The following is a 24,463-nucleotide window of genomic DNA, read 5'->3' as shown; positions in this document are numbered from 1 at the left end:
CCTGAGCAGCTTTCTAAGGTATTGTACTGTACTTCGGTTTTGTAGGACATAAAAGGTACATTTCAGCTGTAAGTGAATTTCATTAGTTTTATTTTATCTCATTAATATTCTTTTTTTGCAGCTTTCTTTGTGGACATAAATGACCTGAAAGAGAGTATGTAATTGCAAATGTACCTAAATTCACTGATAATGCTAAGTTGGGCTTAACCAGTCAACAAAGAAGAGAACCAACCAATTATATCAGACTGGATTCGGCTTAGAAGCTGATAAAGTAGCTCATGCAGCCCAGTATAGAGAAGTGTAAGATAATGAGAAAAGGTGTTAGAAACGATCATACTTTCTACGGGCTAAAATGATATATAGTTCAGAACTTGAAACAGAGAGACAATTTAAGAGAGGTTGATGGTAATTAAGACTGTACCTTCACGATTTTACATGTTTACAGCTCTTTTCGGTTCTATTGAAAACACATTAAAAACATGAATCCAAATCACATTCCATAAATAAGATCAAAGACTAGGTATGAATAGAAAACATTGGATCTAAGAGCTTAAGTTATTCATGCAGTTTTCTTTCACCGGTTGAAGCAATTTCCAGATTCATTTGAAACTGCACAATCTTGTTCCAGCAGCACCAAGACACTGATTTGCCCTCAAACCAGTGTAAAGAGCTTGATCCTTCAAAGGTCATTAAATAGCTTGATCTAGTACAAGCAGGGAATATCCCTAGTGTGCTCATCATAATTTCAAAGTAACTCCTGATATTCTACGAGCTGTACATTTGGTAGCGAGGAAAAAAAGATCCACCACGCTCAGCAATTGTTATTATTTATGTTGTCTCTCTGAGGAGTCCTACTCATAAACTAGGTTCACTTTGCACTAGATAAACACCTGTGTTACCTGCAAATGTTCTATTAAAGCATATTCGATTTAACTTTTCAGTGATCAGGAAGGTCTAAAGATAACTCATTTGTTTATCAAATAAGACATGCTGCTGCAATACTGCCAGTGTTCTGTGTCTCAGAGTGAAGTTACACAAGGCAGATGAAATGATTTAAAAGCCTGAGGGGAGGAGGTCCTGCTGTCTCTCCCTCCTCCTGCTCATACTTCCCATGTCCATGCTCCTGGCCAGAGGCTCTCCCTCCCTACTTTGCTCTGGCTCTGGCCCCTCTCCTGAACTATTCAATTCACTCACCCTACAGGAGAGTATTCACTTGATTGTTAGGATTGTTTTCTGTTGTTTTGGGTAACTGAATTGGCATAGCTCAGGGCTGAAGATTTCCAAGCTGGGTGCAAGAGAAGGAAGGATGCAGCCGGAATCAGGGCGGGGAAGAGCTGGGTGTGGAAAATTGTTCCATCGCCTCAGGCCATACTGGATAACTGCACTCACAGTCTGTTTTCCAGTTTTTGTGCGCAAGGGTTTGTATGCACCAAAGAAATGTGATGTTGCACAATATCAGAGAATACATGGCAATATTACACCTCCTCATACAAAATAAAGCTTTTTTAGCACAAAGGTCTCAAGTATTAGTGCTTCTGCTGGGCTTTTCACATATTATTCTGCTGGGCTTTTTTACATATTACATATTACATATTACAGGGCTACAAAGATGATTAGGGGACTGGAGCATCTCTCCTATGAAGAAAGGCTGCGAGAGCTGGGCCTGTTTAGCCTGGGGAAGACAAGACTGAGAGGCGATCTCATCAACGTGTACAAGTATCTGAAGGGAGGGTGTCGAGAGGATGAGGCCAGTCTCTTCTCCGTGGTGCCCAGCAACAGGACAAGAGGCAGCAGGCAGAAACTGAACCACAGGCAGTTCCATCTGAACCTGAGGAAAAACTTCTTGACTGTGAGGGTGACAGAGCATTGCAACAGGTTGCCCAGAGAGGTAGTGGAGTCTCCTTCCCCGGAGATATTCAAAACCTGTCTGGACGTGATCCTGGGCAATATGCTCTAGAGGACCCTGCTTGAGCAGGGAGGTTGGACTAGATGATCTCCAGAGGTCCCTTCCAACCTAAACCATTCTGTGATTCTGTGATATCATCATATTTAAATTGTCAAGTAAAACAAAATGGTTAACCCATTTCTCCTAAAGTGGGAAAGAAATGCTCAGTTTGTCCTTCGTATCTCCTAGCTACTCATCCAAGAAAACATTTCAATATTGTCTAACTTGGATATTTTTTAGATATGAGAAATGTTCTATGTAGGTCAGTATTTCTTAATGTAATTGGAAGAGTGGTAAGAATTTAAACAAATAAAAATACAAGCTTAGCTACATTAGAATAGATCCTTCAAGTCTTTCTGCTGTTTGGAGGACTGGTCTTAAAAACCAAAGTGATAAAAGCTTTTTATTTTATAACTAGGGCAAAACCTAAAAATGTTTTATGTGATTAATTCTTTTAAGTGATCTGAATTCAACCCTGCTTTATTTTCACTAATCGAGAAAAGAAAATAAGTCTTTTTATTTGTTTCTGGGGTTGATGGAAGACATTCTAGAATATTTTGTTTTATTTAAAGGCAGTGAAATATGACAAAAATAGTTAAGGAAGAAAATTTATTATTCTTTGGAGAAACAGAAAGGCAGAAAGAAACAAATTGTTTATTAAAAAAAATCAGTCAAGTTTCTCTTTGCTATCTTAGTGTTATGAGATAGTTATGTGATCAGGCTACTCTGTCCTCCATGTCAATCCATGGGAATTTCCATTTGTTTGGTCAACACCAAAATAATTTACTTACAGATATAGCTCTCTCACTGCTATAAAACATACTGACTAGTACAGAAAAAGTACATTGAAAATAGATTAAAAAATACAGTACAAAGCCCAAGCAGGTCCTGCTTCCTAACTGATGCTACAGTTAAAGTACATTCAATTTCCCCTGCAGTAGAGATTCAATTTATGTATTTGGTTGCTTCAAAAGTTAAAGATAGCTAAGAACCTATCTGCCGTACTTTAGCTGTCAGGTTTCTGATGCTGGATAGTAAACCGGAGGTGAGTAGCTAGTGCATTCTCTGACCTCATCCTGAAAATAACTGCTACAGTACAATTGCTGGGTCAAGGGAATTGGCTGCAACTCTGCAGGACATGAGCATGCAGAGCTGTTAACTCTGCTGTTTCAGGCAGAAAATTCATTAATATGTCTTTTCATCCTTAGAGTGGACAACAATATGTACAAGCCACAACTCGTACCATATTCTCCCTGAAACTGCATGAGTTACTTTAGATTTACATTTATTCAATGCAAGCATATCTAGGGAAAAGAATGAGAGAGATCTTTTCAAATGAAAGCTTGAACCAAAACACAATAAAAGAACAATGTCTCTCCAACTGCTTAGACTGGACCCTCTTTTTTTTGCTGTAAAAAAGATTGGGCCACTGTCTGGGCCCTGAGGGCACTGACACCTTTCCTTGTCCCTGCTCCCCCCAGGTCCCCCACCACCACCTCAGGCCTCCCAGCCCTGGGGCTGCCTCCATTTCAGCCCAGCCTGGGGCTGTCAGTCCCTGCCCTGCAACCCTGCAGCAATGCCAGCTCCAGAACCACCACGGCCCAGCCCCTGCCTGCCACAGGCCCCACTGACCCCAACCCCAACCCCTACCCACAGGTGATCACCCACCCTGTCCCCGTGGAGGTGTATGACATCTGGGGCTGGGCCTGCCCGCGGCCACCCTGCTCCCTAGTGGGCAGTGGGCTGGGCCCAGGCTGCCAGGCCCTGCCCTGCCCTGCCCCACAGGTAGCCCCCACCGATACCAGCCCCGGCAAGCCGCCAGCCTCGCATCACCCGGACAGCCAGCTCCTGAGCCTTGCCCTGCCTCTGCTGCCTCTTTCTCCTTCTCAAACACGCTGCAGATTTCCTGGCTTGTCCCAAACCCTGCAGCCTGAGGCCTTTCCAGCCTGAACCTACTTAACTCTCAGTAAGGGATCTCCACATACCCACAGTGCCGCAGGGGCTCTGCGCTTGCTCTCAGTGCCTACTGTTCCCTCTGGCACAATGGAAGCACGATATGATTTATGTGGCTGGTGGAGGTGGAAGAATTTTCAGTAGTAATAGGCATGCAGAGAAAGAAACAAGAAAGGAAAGGCAAAAGGATGAATTTTTACAGGGTTTCCCATGTCTCCCACGTTCAGAATACGTTTCAGTTTGATAAACTTTACCATGCACATTGATATTTATTAGAAGAGAATAGGAATAAGATTAGAATACACATTTGTTGTGGCAGGTGTTTAGAGTCATGTAAATCCAGGTGAATTCTCCTTTTATAACTTAAGAAAAGATTATGCCTGAATGCACAACTTACATTGAATCACCCAGACTTGTTGCATTGTGACCTATCACAGTTCTGAATAGCCGGGAGGGGACCTGACAAATTGCCTGAGAGTATAAGACAAATAGGCAAACATGCACTGAATGGATCTGCAAGTGGGTTCAGTGCAGAATGCACCAAGCCATTGACTATTCAACCTAAAAGTATTGGCAGCTTTATATTTTCAAGAAAGTGTGGAGAAGGATCAAGAGAAAATACCTTCACAGATTCATTAGGCATGTTAAAAATAAGGGGGCAGATCGAAGATAAACTTTGGAATACAGTCAAAGAACTTTTAAAATAAAACAAGTACATACTTCTTCAAAGGCTAGTAAAAAATTTTGAATAAAACTTGAGGAATTGGAACTCAACATGATTAGTATCATTTTCCCATGAAATAATGATAAAATAGTGGTAAATAAAAACAATTTTCCAGTTTGTAAAACAATAACATATTTGACTAGTGAAATAGAAAGTTCAGCTCCAATGGCTTTTCACTTCGGGATGACTGTTATTCATTTTAATATTTCATTTAAAATTGTTTTATCAGAAAATTCAAATAAATATTGGACAGTATTTCTTTTCATAAACAAATGCTAATACAAAATATATGCTAAATTACAACAAAAATAGAAGAAAATAGCATACAAATAATATAAAAGTCAAATTATAAATGACAAAGTGAAGAATGAACAATTTTCTTCAATAATGAGGAATGAGCAATTCTGGATTACAATTCTGCAGCAGGATTAGGCCCATCAGCCCATCAGCCCTGCACACTAAGCCTGACCTTCCTATCCTTGAAGTACTGGATGACAAAGGCCTAGCTGCATCACAGCCCTCAGAAAACTGCAGTGGCAAACTACTAAGTGCTTCTGCCCTTACTCTAATAAGGTCAGCAAAAGGGTGGGATGGACCAAGAAGATTTGCATATATCCCAGCACAGCATAGGAAGTACGCTATGCCACGCCTATTGAGATGTGCCTTGCATGCAGGCTGCTGCCTGAGACTGTAGAAAGAATGGCATACAGGCATGGGCAAAGGGAATGGGGAAGACAGGACTGGAACTGTGGGGGACTCCCTGCACTCATTTTCTGAGCCCGGTCTGTGCAGATAGTGCTCAAGCATTTGGTGCTGCTAGAGGATGGCTGGAAAGTGGAGTGTGTTTTTCAGAGCAGTCTAGGTATGCTCACTTATTTGCTGCGCTTCACATCATTTAGCCTGCCTGAAGCTAACACCCAGCGCACGATTTCTGCTCAGTATCACCCAGATTCTCAGAGGGTGGATGCCATGCTGCTGCCCCTCCAGATCCAGGAGCGATATGGCAAGGGGTGCTAACCCAGCTCTGGCTGGGGTGCTCCAATCACGATAGGCGGCCTCTGTTGTTACATTACCAGCAGGAGTGCAGGAATATGCCAACATCCTTCATGAAAGTTGATGGACGCCTGGGGAGCCATCATAAACATGTTCCACTTTAACACTAGCCATCCCAGGGAAACCTTAATTGCAATTAGTAGAAGAAACTTTTCCTGAGGTATGTGTACCTATTTCTTCTCATGCATCCCAAGCTTGCCCAGTCTGAGGAGCTACATAGTGCCCACACTGCTCTACAATAATTGATCAGGCAGTGACCCTCCCTCACTGGAATGGTAGGCAGCTAGAGACCTCATCAAGCATGGAAAGGGCGGTCTGTGAAGTGAGGTGGATGTTGTGGCTGTGGAAGCAATGCTGGGGTGAGGAGAGGAAGGTTGAGAAAGCTGCTGGCTTTGTATGTAGTAGTCTTGAGCTTGCATTAAGAAAAATGGCTGGAACAGTGGAAGAGAGTCACAGCAAAGGAAAACTGGTACATCTCCAGGTGTCACGTAATCAGATACATTCTTTTTTTGTTAGCTCTGTGTGTTGCTTTCAGGGGTGCATGGAAGAGAAGTAACTTGTGCTTTGGATGAGGTATCTAGTGCCACTTTTAAGAGTTCTACATGTCCTTTGTTGTGAGAAGGCAGAGGAGAGGGACTGGATCATTTAGTACACGTGCACATGCCCAGTCATACAAAAATGCTTGCCAGGGTCACTCTTGTTTGGGAGGCAAGTAGGGTTTGGTTGTGTTTACTCTAATTGCACTGGACGAGATCTGGTGGTAGGACCCTGCAGCGTGATTTAACTGGCAGCTAAGGAGAGGTACCTCTCAGCAGCTGGTGCTTCTGTCTGCTGTAGTTGCTGTGGAAGGCTACCAGCAGATGAGCTCTGAGACTTTGTCTCCCTCCTCCCACAAGGCACATTCCCACATGTCCCACACAGCTCTGTGCATATTGCCTGCAATAACAGGAAGCCGCCTGCTACACCAACACATGCATGTGCTCCAGACCTTTCCCCTCCTGCTCCTGAAGATGCAGTGTTCATTCATCAGAGAATGAGGATTCCTGGACTGGAATTCACCACTGGGCCTGATGGTGCTAGCAGTGATGGCAGCCACAGATACAGCGGTGCCTCTCCTGCATTCTTCCATCCATTGCCGAGCTGCTCTCGCTAGAAGCTGACACCTCAGGGTAGAAGACAGGAGTTTCAAAGTGCAGTCCTTGGACTCTCAAGCCATGATCATCATTTGGGAGAGTCTACAGTGCCTCCTTCTGAAGAATCAGTTCAGAACAGCTTAGTGCAGACAAATGTGCTGACCTGTGTTGAATCTATAGTTCTGACATTTGACCTCAACAAAGGCCATCTTTAATTTCTTTGGTATATCTAAGCATGCTCTGAAACTCTGCCACTTTCACTCATCCGGAGATTTCCCAGTAACACAGAGGGGGAACTAGCCTATACCCTAGCAGAATACCCTTGATCCTGGCCTAGCTCCTCAGGGAAGATAGTGGTCTACGGTTCATGACATATCTTTCTTTGTGAAAGGGGCTGCATTGCAGTAGACTATAAGTACCATGATGCTGAAGCATAGCCTGAACGGTGTGAAATAGTAGAGGGAGGGAATGTGGTAGGCAGAAGATTAAGGAGAGTGTAAGAGAAACTGGCAGATCAAAATGCCCAAATGGTACAGTCTCATCCAGAACAGTGCAAGGAAATGTTCCCTTGAAGTTGCTGAATTATGCTGGAGAATTATTTAGAAATTGTACTACTAGAAATAGGCCAAATCTGTGCCAGGAAAAATAATAAAAGTTTATTACCATAGATTACTGCATCCACTTTCTGGGAAAAGTTCCCCAAAATACGGGACTTGGAGGGAAACAGGCAGATAAAGCTAACTTGATACTGAACGGTATCAAGGGACATGGAAATACTCTGTGAATAAACTGAAGGATAATAACACAGGAGCCTTGGACTAATAAATCATTTCAGCATCGTTTAGATTGCTATTACATTTATGAAAATATAGAGTGGATTACCTAAGGCTATTGTTAAATAATCTGAAATCCGCGGGTTTAAAATGAGATCCACACATAAATGGTCAAAAGATAAATACAAAGCATAAATAAAACAAGGACTGAAACTGAGCCCAGAGCTCTGGATAGAAAAGCACTCAGCCTCTGGTGAGAGGAAGAAAGAGACATTCTGCCTCACAAGGAACCTTCTGTCCTGCCACCCCCCTTTTTCCTCAACTGAATAGGATGCCTCATACTCCTCAGAGTTGATAACCCAAATGGGGTAAAAAGAAGGAAGAAGCTATGGGAACCTTCTGACCACAGACCTCATCCTAGCACTGAGAACCCCTGAATCCTGACCTGGTATTCTTGTATTCTTCCTTTCCAAACCTTAACTGTAGCCCAACTGGGGCAAAAAGACATTGTGAGCCCTTTTCACCATTCAGTGCTTGTGTCTTGATAGTTCATCTGGCTCCTGAATCATAATCTATAATGTGTGATTTTCTAAGTTTTTTCTTGTGAAGATTTTCCCTTATTTGGTGCTGTGTCACATGACAAAAATGGATCTAGTGGAAATTGCTTGCCATGGCTTCTTCTCTTTGTAGTCTTCATTTTGCCATACATATCACTAAATATTTATTAATATGCTAGCCTCCACTACTGATCCTTTTTCTCAGTCTGATTGTGAGTCTAATCTGTTTTTAATCACTTGCAGAACATACTGGCATTTTGGTAAGGTTAGGATTTAAGAAAGGCTTAAGTGTATTTTGTTGTCTTCTCCATATCTCCTACTATTGTAACATTTACGATAGCTATAGGTTTAACAACTATCACTTTTGTTATACCCCTCAGAACTGGTTTAAGCCACCTGTAGAAAAAAGCAAGCGTTATATATCAATGTTTGTGCACTCCTAATTAGGCCAATCCCAATTGTGTGGGTCTCTTATTGTTCAATAACCACTGTTCCATCATTCTTCCACCAGCTTTATATGGTATTTCCCTTTCCTATTAGGAAAGGGTATTCCTATCCCTGACTGAAACTCTTCCTATGTACATGGTGGATATGTGAGTTGGTCTTTGTATGTCATTGTTTAGTGTTAAAGAAGAGCAAAGCTGAAGAGAGAAGAGAATTAGCAACAAATGGAATGAAGGTGTGAATTAATTTCCTCTGAAAAATTCCCATTCTCTTTGGATTTGGAAACAAATTCTGAAAAAAGGAAGTGCTTACAAAGGTAAGTTTGACAGAACTGACCTCTAATGGGAAAAAAATTAAAAACATTCTCTTTTGTGCTCTGTTATGCTAATTTCTGTGGAAGATCTGCATGAGCAAGTTGCTGTCGACATCCTCTTAGGACTTGCGTGCAAAAGGACCCTAAGAACAGTCTGAATTACTCAAACTGGCTGAATTACTACAGTCAGTGTCATTCTGAGTACCAGTATATATAAGAGGCTTACTCTGGTAAAATTAAAGAAATTTGTATCTTTAGTGTCCAGCTTAACATTCGTGATTCTTTCTAAACCATGACTGTTTAGATTTAATATGCCAGGTAACACACATCAGAATATGAAATAATTTGTTCTATAACTGCATGAGAGATATTAGACAAACTGATGATAATACCATTCATAAAAACAAGAATAAATTTGTAGTCTTATGTTTAGATCCATATCATAAATATTCACTTTTTATGCTACCCTTAATAAATATAGTGTAAAGAAAATATATTCAGCATGAGCAATAACAATAGCGTTGTGAGTAAAAACGTATTTAAAAGAAAAAATAGCTAAAGCCTTTCTGGTTTTCATTTCGCTATCTAGAGGACAAGAGCAAAACGCAATGAAAGGCAGAAGTTGTTTTCTATATTCAGAGGAAGAGCTACGCAAATACTTGTATCTTCAGTTCAGACCTATGAAATCTGGTGAAACATTTGACCTCTCTTTTACATTTTCATCTGTGGAAGCCCAGCTTATTTAGAAAGTACTGAATGGGCCTTTCTTTATTATCTACTTTCTTGGTAAATAGTTCTTGATAACTGGGCAAAAAGGAAAACAAATGAGCAAGATAAATGCAATTCATTAAGCAAGAGCTAGAAAACATACAAAAGTAACTCAGGTCAATGCAGTATGTTAAGATATTATTATTTATCATGTGTATCTGGATAATATTCAAAAGTCTGAATTGCAAGACTGCCATTTCTGTCAAACTTTTAAAATACACTGTAGTTTTCAGAAGTTAATTCAAATGTACAAAAGTTTAATATCAGTAGTGAACTATGCTGCTGCAACAGAGGTACAGACATACTGGATTGTGACTAGTCTCTAAGCACAAATGTGATATAGTCCTCCGTTAACTTTCCTTCCACAGCCTCCGTTCCAAATCTTAAATACCAGTATAGTCTTTCTTCCTTTATCACTTCCCTCAGATGACACTCTTGCTGATTCAAAACACCAGCCCTTCAGAAAGATAAATATGCTAATTCAAACCTCCTTAGAAACTTGCTTTAGGCATTAAGTAACTAGGTGATTAAGTTTGCTTTTAACAGAAGGATTTTTATTAAGGCAAATCCACAACTTGCTTAGGTACATCAGATAGTATGATTTCATTGGCATGCTCTCAGAAAAACATTACAAAACCAATGAAAAAATGAAGGAAATTTAGCAATAGCCTAATAGGTCCAACTTTTTACTTCTGTCAACTGATTTTCACTGCTGGTGAAAAGTGAAGATTCATATTCATACTCTTTCTCCCAGAGAGGCTCATTTTCCAATGCTGCCTGCATAATACACTTCAGTCTACGAGAAGCTTGTCTAGGAGGTTTTACTAGTAGACACAGTGAAGCCAGTACAGTCCTGGTAGAGTGTAATCAGAGCTGGCTGCTTTTCTCAGATTCATCAGGCAGCTCTGATAGGAGAAGACTATGGCAAAAGATATATGACTTTGGGCTTGGGCTTGGGTGTCCTTGTGTCTCCTAGGACAGCATGCGATACAATATCCTATGGGTTCTCTTTCCTCTGTATTGTAGGGTTGGTATAACATATAGCATAGCACCACCAAACCTGTCAGAGCACTTGGGCAAAATTCCAAGAAATCCTTCTGTTTCCACTCTTTTTAGTGCCACTTTTCTTTCTTAACATGTCTTGCTGCCAGTAACAGGAACGCTGTATTGATCAGTGGAACTATCTCATATATACTGAGAGAGCGAGAGGTACTTTTCTCTTTGCAGAATGGCAGCATCAGGAAAGACAACAGGCGTTTTCAAAGTGAGATTTAACTATCACCTGAGCCAGTGCAGGTTGTGGCACGTGTCTTTAGAAAACAGAAGAACGGCTTGAGATGGCTTACAGGACAGTTGTTATAGAAAATATCCCCAACGCTATTGCTGCACAATTGCATTTTGTAACATTTGTGAGGCCCAGGGGACATTCTAGTGCCAAGGCTGACGGTAAGATGTTCAATTTGCCTGCTGACTTCACGCAATCTGAGATATGCCAATATGCTGCTATGTGGCCAAAGTAAGCTTAGAAAGAATAGTTTGACATAATGCAATAGCCTTACAGTGTGAAAAGGGACAATTGCTTTGTGTGTCACAGGATAAAGAAACTACATTAGAATTTTCTTGAGCTAGAATTTTCTGGAAAATTAAAAAAAGACAAAGTATTAACCTGCAACATTTTCAGAGTATGCTAGAGATGTTAAAAGATCATAACCAAGCCATGGGCTGTCACATCAATTGGTCTGACTGCACTGAAACAAGAACTGGAGTCACAAAAGCCTAAGGTCAAAAATCAAAAGCCAAATGAAAGGCAAGGCAGGAGCATGCTCAGCCTCCAAGATAACCGCCAGTAATCCTGGAAGTTTAATACTGCAAGGCAGGTCCTGAGATAGCTTGAGAGACAGCGACGAAAAAGCTAGAGACAGATTAGTGCAGGAGACGTGACTAGTCAACTGGGAGGCCAGACAGGAACCCCAGCAAAGGGACTGCTGCATTTATGGTCCACGTGCAAAGCAGCACACTGAGAGCAACAGTGGAACTGCCCTGGACACCTAACAGCTGTGCTGGATTAATAGCTCACCTTCAGTTCCTGTACAGTTTGGTCAGGTTATCAAGATGTAGGAGACTGACTCCTGTGAGATTGCTGTCTGCTGTTTGATAGTCCAAGCTGAGCATAATTGCGACTGACAGTAAGTTTATTCATAGCACTTCTTATTATTGTCTGCCAGAGTTAGATGATAGGTCTACCTCTTCTAGGAAGACTGAAAACTTGATGAAGGGTTTTATATAACCCTGGACAGAAGTAATTTTTGTCTGTATTGTCAAGCGGCTGCTGTGTTGTAAGCCTGCTGATATTTTGATCAATAGTGCACTCTTGACATTTAAGTCTGTTGCTCTGAAAGATGCAAGATCTGTTTGGGTACCCTGGATCTCTCTTTCCTACCCAGTTTTACAGTATAACATAAAATAGCTACTTAGCAAACATCTCTGCAAAATACACCTCATTTTTGACTACTGTCAAGTATCAGTGATAATGAAAATAAATGTCCAAATTCAAACAAGAAAGCAAATACTGCTATCATTTTGAGAAGAAGGTGGAGAAGGGATTTTGGAGAAAATAAGCTGTCTATATTCATGAAGCAGCCACTTCTGCATCCCATCTACACAGAATCCCTTTCTATTATTTCCAGAGACATTTTTAAGTATTTAATAACTCTTGCTCTCAACATCATTTGCATTTACAGTTTTAACACTGTCTTCCATGGGTGCTATTATAAGGACATGTCTCAGCTCAGATCAGACCACTGTCCATTATTACTGATAGGAAGGAACTAGGGTTCCAATGTAACATATCAAAGATGAATACATAAAAAAGCATATCTCAGTATGCTTTTTATATCAGACTTATTGTTTCGTTCCTTAGTCTTGGTAAGCCTTTTGCATTTCCTTTCTCTTCTGAAGGCATTGACCCGATCTTGCTGTACCTCTGGGCTTCTTGCCTTCCATCCCTGCAAAAATTCCATGCTATCACTGGTACAATTTTCTCCTGTATATATTGAGGAAATAGAAGTTTTTCCCTAAAACATATAAGAGCACAAAAGTGAGGCGGAGCAGGCATCATCCCCAGAAAGCTGGGCTGGGAGGTGGCAGCCAGGCTTTCAGCCACGCTTTGTCCCACAATGCAGAATCAAAACGTTGGACCAAAGAAGTTACTGCTACAGGAATAGTTATATTGCCAGGTTGTTGATGGGGAACTGTTTATACAAGGATAGCATTCTTTGTCCACTTTGGCATTGCATAAGTGAATATATATTAACAGAACTCTTGTTTGAGGAGCAGGTTCATCTTCATTGGTAAATGCCTGAGTATTATTTGCAGGACTGAATGCACATAGACAGATTGTGCTAAAAGAAGCCAAGTTTCATGGATCAATCTTTGTAGTAATGATCAGGTTGAAGGCAACACTTTGATGGCAAATATTATTTGGATTCTATAATCTTTGATTCTGCTGAGGTTTGGAGCAAGTGTGTCAACTTTGACAGGTAATTTTTTTTTTTAACCATAGACAAGCTGTAAGATTACATTTTTAAAGGAATTCACTGTAGAAACGTAACACAACGGTGACATTTAGTCTTAACTGAGCAAAGAGGAATTTAGACTAGCAACTGAGATGTGGAAAAGAACCATAATAATAATAATAATAGTCTACTGATAATCTTATCTATTCAGACTTCATTTTTCAACCTGTTCATAGTCCCTAAAAGATCTCTCTTCTGCTTCACTTGCTATGATCAACACAAAAAATTGTAACTGTAAAGCTATTCTAAGCCTTATTTTAAATGTATAAATTTCTAATTCCCCATTATTGCAGTATATATTCTTTCGCTGACCATATCTTTGCTAACATTTAAAAATACATCTTTAAACATTTCTGGATGCATGCAAAGTTCTTTCCATAACTGAAGAATAATTTAATTTTACAAGGCATTGTATTTTACAATACATGCTGAATTGTTGATAAAATTAAAAGTAATGTTTCACTTAAAAAAATAGTACATGCATAATGTGAGTGATGAGTATCATGACCTTTGCTTTATTTGTCTAGATTTTGAATCACATCAAAGCACTCCGGGTCATTTCCATTAAAAAAAAAATCAAGGATAGAAGAGGATGGAATCTAGTATTTTCATTTACAAGGAATGCACAAAGTCACTTTTCAGAACTTGGGAGGGATCAAACAATTGAAAATCGCAGCTCTATTCCATCTGCCAGAAAATCTGGCTCAAGAGTTTTCTCTCTTAATTTTTCTTTCCTTTGGGTTAAGAGAGTAATATTTTGGTGGCTGTTTATTCACTTGGGTATTAGAAAGAGCTTAGGCAAGCAGCATGAGGCTCTGTGTAGTCCTATGTATGCTACTTACGGCTGTGTTTTGGGTAGTACTTATTGTTCAGCTATTTTTTAATAAAAAGAAGTTAATAGCTTCTTTCATTCACCAAATTAAAGGTGACTGCTCCATGCACCAAATTCCATTAAGATTTAATCTAGTTCATGACAACAGGTAGCAGTAATCCAATTTCAAAATTTTGCTCTTTTATTGACACATCATGCCGAAAATAGTGTCAGAAGAAAAGTGTTCCTAAGATTTGTCAATTTGTCGCTTTTTATTAGAAGCTGAATAGTTTCACAGCAAATATTGTACTTTTCAGAAACCTGGACTAGACATAAGGTCAGGAAGTATCCTATCAACTTCTAGGTGGAAAGAGAAATAATCCATTCCTGTTACTCCTAACAGAATTTTCTCTTTTTTAAATGTATTAATTTTTTCCATTACAAAATTTAAGCTGTTTTAAGATAGGTTCTCTAGTTTCACTGAGTTTCACTAAGTTCTATACTTGTTTGGTAGTTAGGCAGAAGAGTTTTAAACCATACCTACCTATGTCCTGTGTGATAAGAACAACCCTGTTGTCCAATGGGATATTCAGCTTCCTTCAACTTATTTTGGAAACTTTTCAGTGTATTGTCTCTCTTTGAAAGAAATATTATAACTCCAGAAATATTTTGCTATATTCAGCCGTTACAACAGTTTGAAATAACATTCACGTTGTTTCCTTCATTGGGCCTGGAGAAGTTGATCCCAATGGTGCCTACAGAGTATCTCAGCTTTGGAGAGTAGGACAGGTCAGAAAAAGAAAAGAATCATCAGTAGCTTTTAATGGGTTATCATCTTATCTAGTAACCCAACAAATCCAGAACCCAGTAATAAAATTGTTTTGTATGTTTGAATTTTACACGTAATCCAGACACACCCAAAATTCAAATCACTACCTCCCTGGGTTAAAACTATGAATAAATTTATTTTTTTGTTTTCCAGTTAAAGGGCTTTGCAATTAAAGGTGCTGTTTAATATTCAGCTTAAACCAATATAAATGTGTTCTCATTACTGTAGTCTCCCTTATGCCAGCACTAGCATTTCTGCAATCAAAAGAACAGTCAGATGCAGGAACCCATCTGGCTAAAAACAAATTTTTTTTTTTTTGCTTTAGACCTCTCTCTATTGTCTTGATCGGCTGGCTGATTGCCTGACCATGCACCATCATGACCTCCAGTGCTGCAGCACAAGGCAGGTAGTAGGAATTCAGGAATGGAACAAATAGTAAGATTGATTCTGTTAGCACCAGTGCAGACTTAGGGAGCCTTAAATTGCACCCCTAAAGGCCTGACTTCCCACTCTGTATTAACTATATTTCAGTAAACTTTAATTAGAGTATCACCCTGTAGAAATTCTGTAAAGATGGAGAGACTAGCCCTTAAATATCAGTTAAAATATTGGTTAGCATTAACACTGGTAGAAATAAAATACACAAAAAGAAAGCAGGAAGTATCCTAAAAAACAGGAAAAGAGACTTGCTCTGTCAAGAAACATCCAGCCAAAGATTTGCTGCCTCAGCTTAACTGTGAAAGTAATTCTGGAATAAGGCTATGCTTTCTCATCTAAGAAACTTTTTTTGAGACAGTATCACTAACAATTCATCTGTGATGACAGTAAAAAGAGAGGTTCTTCCTGCAAAGTGAGAACTTCAAAAACACTAGTTTATTATCATACAAGATTCACCACTGTCCTCTGTCAAAAATTTATGAAAATATTTAGCAAATGTCACAAAAATAAATGAAAGCTTATTACTATATTATTTAGTAAAGGATAACAGCTTTGTTTATGTTTTCTAAAAATGGAAACTAATGCCACTTGATTTTTAACTATAGAAGAGTTTTCAAATATTTACCTTTTAGTTTAGTGTTGATATAACTGAAGTAACACTTTAAATGTACTTCAAATCCTAACAAAGATCTTGATTTAAAACCACAAAGTGAAATTCTAAAATTACCTCTACATCCTATGTACCACAAAGTACCCAGATTAATAAGATAGTAGTCTGCTGTATAAGTTATACCTAACAAAATATACTAAGAAAAGAGCAAATACATCAATGCTATTTTGTCACTATGATTTATTAAATTATATGTCATATACTTTCACCAAGTTAGGGCAACTAACAACCACTGTCTTGGTGTCAATGAATTTCAACAATGGCAAAGGAGTCTTTAATTTGTAAGGCACACATAAACTGCATATTAAATACAAGGGAATAGTCACAATGTAACACGAAACACCAAAATACTCCATGGACCTCCATAACTCAGCCTCCGTGTTCTTGCCCTACAGTTTAAATACCTAAGTGTGAATATTCTTTTAATGGTTATCTGTAATTCTATCACACATCACCAGTCCATTCCAAAGTATTCTCATGAAAGCTTGTAAATGTTGTGACATTTGTTGAAGGTACATTCTCTCACTGTTCTGCACTTTTTTGGTATATAGTTAAGATCTTTCTTATCCAGTTGTCACATATCAATATAAAACTTCATCCAAAGGACAGCAAGGGTTTTCTAGGCTTCCTGAAAGTACAGCAAGCATGAAATGCTAATACCACCGTGCCAAACGAAATTTTCCTAAAACCTGTCTGATCTGAAGCCTTGTTTGCCAGTCTTCACTGAGTAATGTCTTCAAGACCATTATTGGTCTCCCCATCTGAACAGACTGGCATTAATGTGCTGAGCAAGGTCCTCATTAAAAAATTCCTAATTTATTTTTCTTCATAGAAAAGTTCTAGGCCCATGCCTGATCATCCCCAATTTTCTGTGATTAAGTGGTCCCATCTGTTGTAGAGGCCCCAATTTTTGCAGAGATCATATACCTGATCTATCCATGTATGCTAACATGCTCTTATTCAGTTGCTATAGTACTTTATCAAGCTGTTCCATCTCCATTTTCTCCGTTCCTTAAGTAAGCTCTGCAATTTCTACCATTGCCTTCCAGCAGTAAAATGTACAAAGTTATGAAACACAAAACTAAATAACAAACTCATCAAAAATGATTTCCCTTCTGAAAATCAGATCTTAGTCCTAATAATTACAGCAACAAAGGCTCACCCCTTCAGCATGTGACTTCTACAAAATGACTTTTGTTGACTTGAACTGTTTTCTTCTGTGATGATAAGCATGAACAGGCAAATCAAATCTAGGTCTTACAAATGCAAGAATAAAATGATGCAACGCAAATTTTAGTACACAAATCTGACACCTGCATTACTGTCATCACCACAGAAAGCGCCAGCTGAGTCTTGTAAGTATCTTGCTGACATTGGCAATGTGGTCATGGGGTTAACACAGTCACGTTGATAGGCATGTGATTACCTGTCATGCAGTTAGCATGCTATGAAGGAAAAGCTATAGAAGTCAATCTTCTCCCTGTTGCCTCCAGCAGAGAGGAGAGATCATTTCCTCCCCATCATTCACACACTTTTCCTCACAACAGAAAAAAAGAGATGAAAAAGCTAAATAGCTAATTAATCACTGACTGAAGAAATGCAACATCAATAACATAAAAACCAAGATACAATGTAAGTGTGTTATCATAACTACTTAGTGATTCCTGTTTAATGCCATTTGATAATGAACTGTCTAAAGCCACTGGAGTTGAGGAGAGTTGCAGCACTTGGGAGTATGCTTTTTTATTAGGAGTTATTTAAACATGTAAGGTTCCCTAAGGGAAAGACAGTCTAATAAATGCCAAAGCCAAGGGCAAATGGTGCTTATCAAATTACAGGGAATCAAAGAAGAAGGAGCAAACTGATAGGAAAATAAGTCTTACCTGTTCTGCTGCCAACAGAAGAGCCCCTCTCTTTCTGCATCCTCCTAGCTTACCCTTCTTGCTTTCAAACTGAAACTCTGAAACTATCACTGTTGGACATCATGCTGCAAAATCCTTGCTTTCTGTGTCTCCCACAGGAACTGTGGGGCCCTCCTCATCAGAACTCTACAAATCTTGCTAAAATCTTCCTTTGTTTTTCTTTCTGAATAGTGACATGATGTGGTAGAATAATACAATCAAGTACTGTGCCTCTGTACAACGTAGATAACTACTAGAGTCATATAAACCTGTTACAACATGTTGCGTGTGTCCATAGTTTTTTTTTTTTTATTTATTAACACTTAACAGGTTACAGAGGTCTTGTGCAGGGGTGTTCCTGCTCAGTAGCCTTTAGCAGTCCCCTGTTGACAGGGAGATGTGGCAACTCAAGCAAAACACAAAAAGGGGCCAGTGGGAGGAAGCTGTAAGACCCTTCACGGGGAAATGTCTATTTTTTCCGTTTTCCGACATATAACAACTTAATATTATATCATCTTGTTAGTATTATTTTAACAACCTGTACTGTTTTGTACCTTATGTTCTAAGTGTCCACTGCATTAGGCTGCACACATACACACACACATATACAACAAAAGTTTATGCTGAAATTTCAGCCAGTTAAGAAGCATTACAGCTGCCACTGCCTCCTTCAACACCAAACAGCCTAGAGCAGTTGCCAGTGACTGCAGAAAGCGCTCCCCTTCTATAGGAAGTATGGGGACAGGTGGGGACATGCTTTCCATGCTCCTGGTTAGTCTAATATTCTGTTTAGTTTGTTCATTTAGAATCAATCTTTAGTATGTTTGTGAGATGGGCAGGATAAAAGGTAGCTATTGCAGGTGTTTTTGGCAGATTTTGGAAGGCAAAAAAGATTAGTTTGGTTTGAAGAAATGTAACCAGTGAAATCTGTACTTCTGAGACATTTGTTAGCTTTTGTCAATTTTTGTTTGTCTTCTCCTTTTACAATTGTATGGACTTTTTAGGGCAAGCCTGCCTATACAAATTTTGTTCGTTTTGTACAGAGCCTAAAACATTAACGACAATTTTTCACAACCTTCTTGTCTATAGACTGTTTAGAGTCCAAAGCAATAGCCAAGAGAAAAAGGTATTTCTCACAAAGTGAAGTTGATTTGCAATATTCTTTTCACAATGTACATTTCAAGTGAACTGAAAAGAGATCAAAGGAAAAAATAAGAACAAGAATATCATCTGAAAGTATTCCATACTATACTCCTACAGTTTGAAGCTTTGTTTTCAATAGGCAGTAAGCAACAATAGACATAAAACATGCAAATTTTGTTCCATATTGTCAACATTATTCCAAGAAAAGTAAATTTGTAGATATATGCAGTGATTTAATTCGTTTGGATACCAGACATTAAAAACATCTGAAATATTCTTAGGGATGTTTGCATTTAAAGTTACAGTTACATCTCTTTCTTCAAATAAAGACCTAGACCTCCTGTAGAAATGAACAGTTATTTTCTACCAAGATGGGTGAAGAAATCACACATTCTTATATACTCACATATACATGCACCAAGGCATTGCTCCAAAGCATAGCAAAATATTCAGGCCCAAATGTACTTCTGGCCCACCCTGGCTACTGAGCCTATTACTGCATAATGTGAGAGGGAGTTCTAGATACGTTCAACTTCTCTTTTGTAACACGTTTTTGAACCTTGTGGATTCAAAACATGCATTAGAGCTTATTATGCTCCACGCAAACATTCAAGAAGCACCTAAAAAGCATACTCCACAATGCTGTAATGGAGTCAAGCTCCTGAGGATCATTATATAGTACTGATACATATCTCCAGTATATTCAACTTTTACATGAATACAGATGACTGATATTTGACCCATTTTTTTACTCTAGGGGCTAAGTCAGATGGTCAAGATTATATTGTTAGTATTTCATGGACAAACATACGCTAAGCCTGGTTTACCACACTTATGTCTGTTAGACTTACACACTTACTGAAGTAGACAGTACTAATTTCACACTTGTAACTGTCATTTTTAACAAGTACATTTGCTGCTCTGATAAACATTTTTGTAACTATTTGCTTTGTAATACTCATGAAATATTAGTTAATTGAAAATCCAAACTGATATTTCTATGTGATTTCTTATAACGTACCTGAGACATTGCTCTTTACTTTGATGTTGCTGATACAGAATATTATCTCCACCTATTAGCTGTTGCTTTATTCCCTTTAACTATGCTTGCACTTAAAGATTTGCAATTCCCAGAACTGTTTCCCAGTAGGAGGTAATTCTGGGAATTCTCCCTTCTTCAATACAATAGAAATTAATGGTTTATATTGGTGTTTTTTCTGCTATTCCAACATCTAATCAAAAGTTAATAATATAGTCTTTATCTTTCATTAAATATTGCCTTTCTGTTGTACTTTCTAGAGATGATACTTATTACCCGCATTTAGAGGTGTAGGTGACTGATTGTTTCTATTTTGGAGATGTAACTCTCGCTCTGATCATTATTTTTTCCTGAGACCTGAATGTCACCAGAAAAGCTCTCCGAAAGTTTTGTTCTATGAAGTTTAGACATTCTTTCCTCAGCTCAGTCTATGCTCAGTTCTTAAAGCAATTGCTGCCTTGCTTACAACAAAGACTTTTCTCTCCTTTGTCCTCCATGTTTGCTCTGTGAACACTGAAAGAATCAGCTTTTATTCTGAGAATAAAATATATGTATAGCAGACATTTTTCATTCTTTCTTATATTTTATTCTATTACTATATTTTCTAGAGACTATCTATATAATTAAACACATGACTCAGTACATAAATAAAAAATACCTATCCAGTAGACTCTAGCAAAGAAGGAAGACATTCTTTCACTTTGTAAAAATAACTTTGTATATTGTATAACAATTAGATCCATCATTAATGAACCAGCTTGTCCAGCAACAAATAATTTGTCATTTAAAATTTTATGCTGAGTGTTCCTTGCTACAGAATGACATACCATTACTCTGTAAACACCTGAGTATGCTTTAATGTGGGTTCACACACATTCAGCCAGACTTACAGACATATGGCTTGTCCTGGCTTACTTTCAGATATTTGATTGTAACTTTCTGATTTTTGTCATGCCATGCTCTTTAAATTACCACTTGTTGTGAAGCTATCTGCCCCAAGAGTCCAGCTGTTTTGACTCAGACCATTGAGAATTAAGGAAGATTTCCAGTTCAAGGCTCTGTGATAAGAAAAAGCCTTGTTACAGTTAATGGGCAAACTGTCCATCCACTCGTAAAAGATAAATTCAATGCTGATGGCAAACATCCTTGTACAGGTTAAGACATATGGTTCATGAAAAAGCTTAGAAAAAGGTGCCAGGCAAGACACCTGGTGAAAAGGATCACATACAGTTCTAATTTCATCTATAAGAATTGTCTGCCTGGCTGTTTTGAGGTGTCAAGACAGACAAACAAAGTCTTTTGCGAGTTTGAAAGAGAGTCCAGAATCTTAACGGATATACATTTAGCACAAGTTTATTCTATGTCTTTGCAGTTTAGGGCAATCTATAATAGACTAATACAATGATCGAGTTATTTAGCCTATCAGGATAACAGAAGTAATTCATTGTCAGCCTCTATGTTAACCTTGCCCTTAGATACAGTTTCAAAATTCTGATATTAAGTTCCCTACTATTTTTTTTCCTCTCCAAATAATATATTGCTAAATAAAGATGGAAATTCTAAACATCTATTTTAAATCCTATTCTAAACATCTATTTTAAATCCTACTCTCTAAAAGCAGCTGAGGGCTAGTTCAGTGTATAAGGGGAGAAACAATCAGAGATATAGAAGTACTTTACAAAAATTAAATTTCTGCAGCAATTCACCTCACACTTGCTAACAAGTGTATGCCAACAGATTACACAAACTTTATTCAAAGAAATGTAGTTTCTTCAAACAGATTTTGAAGAAAAAAAATCAAAAGAAGAAATCTGCATTACAAAAATTCAAAGGACAAACAAAACTGAACCTACTACCTTTGCTCTATATTTTTCATTTGTGCTTACAAAAACCTGCAAAATTTAAAGAAACATGAATATGTATATGTCTCCTGCTAGGCTTCAGCTGAAAGTACAAGAGACTGCTAATTCTCTAACGCTCACCTCTGGTATACAGCGTTTCAATATCTCTGCTAGACCAATTCAGACTAATTCTAAAGCCAACAAAGTTTAAAATATATATACTAATGATGCACTTAAAATCAGTAAGATTCTAGTCTTAGATTCAATCAAGTGATCAAATGCAGTGTTCAAAAGTTATATAACAAAAACAAGCAAAGAAACTTGATGGAGTTGAAAGCAAAGCCTCATTTTGCTTCACTAATTACTGATATTTTAGAGAAGAATGACCTGCCTGTTTGGAAAGGTGATTGATTTTTGCAGTTTGAAGCCTTACACTTTCAATAAATGCAAGAACTGGCAAGTACTTCTACATGATACTAACAGTAGGCAATGAGGCACTGCTAAGTTGTTTCCTGGTTGATTTTTCATTTGGATTTAAATAAAAGAGATTGATCTGACATTCAGAGAACATCAAATGAAAATAAAATAGGCAGGCAGGAACGTCAGGGTTTGCTCATCTAAAAAAGGGAAGCTTGCAATAATTCTAACCAAATCTAATTACTCCATGAAAAACTAATGGAGTATGGTTTTCTATGGATTTGTGTCCTAAATCCTAAACACCTCCTTTCACAATAATCTCATCTTGTTCCCCCTCCATGTCCTCTCTGTTTTTCCTGCTTTTCTTCCCTACAATATTTCCAGTTCACTTTCTTCCTTTCCTCCTCTGCACATGTTTTTTTAGTTACCTTTCCTTCCCACCATGCCTCCACTTTTGCCCCATGCCTTCCTTTTGGGCAAAGACAGCATAAGCTCTGTATGTTCTGAGCAACACACGTTCTTGGACAAGTCAGTACGTACGCACCTTTGCCAACTACTGTATCCCAGCCACCACTTCCCATTATGTGTCTGGAAAATTAAGTTTTTTTAAGGCTCCATCCTGTCAAATGCAATTTACTTCATTCAGAGGCTGAAAACTTACTGGAGTGGGGAAGGGAAGAGAGAATGTCTGTTCAGGAAAGCTAAACTTAAGAAAATGAGACTAAGAACTGTTTCTCCCTACATCCATTTCTACCAAATCTGCATTATAAGAATAGGTATTTTAAACATTGATGGAAAAAAAAGCAAGGAAGTATCAGAAGGGTCTCAAATCTTACAGACAGCTTATGACAAAGGTGAATTCTTCTCACTTATGCACTTTGTTCCTGTGTATTAAATACATCAGAATGTACTCTCTGTGATTATTACGTGTTTCAGGTTCTTTCCATCTTCTCATGTTTTTATAAAACACTCATAAAAAGATAAGCTAGTGTGAAAGGGAGACTCAGAAAAGATAAACATTTCTGAGCACCCACAACAGTTTGAGAATGTATAATACCAATACTGAGTTACATTTCCAGTAAAAGAAATCTTAAAAATGTGCTAGCCCTCCTTAACATGCTCAGGAATAAAAGTATCCTTCAAACATAGTATGCTGTGGTTTTAAGCGACTATCTCCTTTTCTTATTTTGCAACTGTTGCTAATAAGGATGTACATTAATGCATAAACATTTAGTTTAAGAATCAGATGAGACATGTTAATTTCTTGAAGATGAACTGTAAAGGCTGACAAATTCCTGTGTTCCTATGTTCCTACGTCCACAAAATATCTGAGACTAGTTACTGTTTTCAAATAAGCAACTATCGATCACTTATTGTCCAAACCTATGATAATGGTTTTATATCATGATGATGCACTTATATTACCCCAAATGAAATATTTTCTTTCTGCAAACTGAAGGAAAAGAGGTCATATATATCTTAAAATAGAAATATTGTCCGTTACTTTCACGATTTAATATTCATTAACTTGGTGTGAAAACATAAACTTTTGTCAGTAAATATTTCCATAGAAGTTTTTTACAATATTATTATCTACAATAATTACAGCTTTATAAACTCTTAGCATGCAGTTCAGAGAGTTATAAAGTTATACCTGTATAACATTTGTTCTGTTTTCTTCCTTGTTTGGATGGTAGATCCTTTCAGATACAGAGTTTACTTGACTGCACAGTTTCTTAATAGCCAGAGATAAAGTTTCCATAGTCTGTAGTGAAAAATGTAATTTAGACACCATCAGCCTGGTCAGTAAGAAAGTAACTACTGAAAAGCTAGATTCCTCTGTTTGCTATTAGAAGCTAGATCCCGAAAATAAATTTGGCATCTAAAGGAGGGCTTAGATAGACTTTAGGTACCCAAATCCAAAACTGAGATCTAAAAAAAAATCACGCATCAACTGTCTATGGCTTGAGACACATCTGTATTTAAGATGAAAACTTCTTTATATGACCACAGTTCTGGTCCTGCACTTCCTTGGTTTGTCCCAGCCTCAGGACCCAGCTTCCTACCTAACCCTAAATAGGTAGAAAAAACACATGCATAGCTCTCAAGATATACCAAGAAGATTGCATCCCTCAC

At 38.3% G+C, this 24,463-nt stretch overlaps 1 protein-coding gene across 9 annotated transcripts in view; it reads right to left on the bottom strand.

Moving 5' to 3' along the window:
* Nucleotides 1-24,463, bottom strand: part of PJA2 (praja ring finger ubiquitin ligase 2) — a 157,146-nt gene that overhangs the window by 129,079 nt on the left and 3,604 nt on the right. For 7 of the 9 annotated variants that reach the window (XR_011137700.1, XR_011137701.1, XR_011137702.1 and 4 more), the window contains exon 2: nucleotides 23,982-24,092. The exons of the other annotated variants lie outside the window; for them this stretch is intronic. Coding sequence is in view for 4 of the 7 variants with exons in the window: in XM_068927151.1 (XP_068783252.1) it covers nucleotides 23,982-24,089 (108 nt within the window). In the remaining 3 variants the exon portion in view is untranslated. The remainder of the gene's footprint in view (nucleotides 1-23,981; nucleotides 24,093-24,463) is intronic. 9 annotated transcript variants of the gene reach the window in all.

This window comes from Struthio camelus, chromosome Z (genome assembly GCF_040807025.1).
Source record: "Struthio camelus isolate bStrCam1 chromosome Z, bStrCam1.hap1, whole genome shotgun sequence".
In the NCBI taxonomy this organism is placed as follows: Eukaryota; Metazoa; Chordata; class Aves; order Struthioniformes; family Struthionidae; genus Struthio; species Struthio camelus.
Note: the sequence above shows the minus strand (reverse complement) of the source record. Positions and strands in the feature narration are given on the sequence as shown.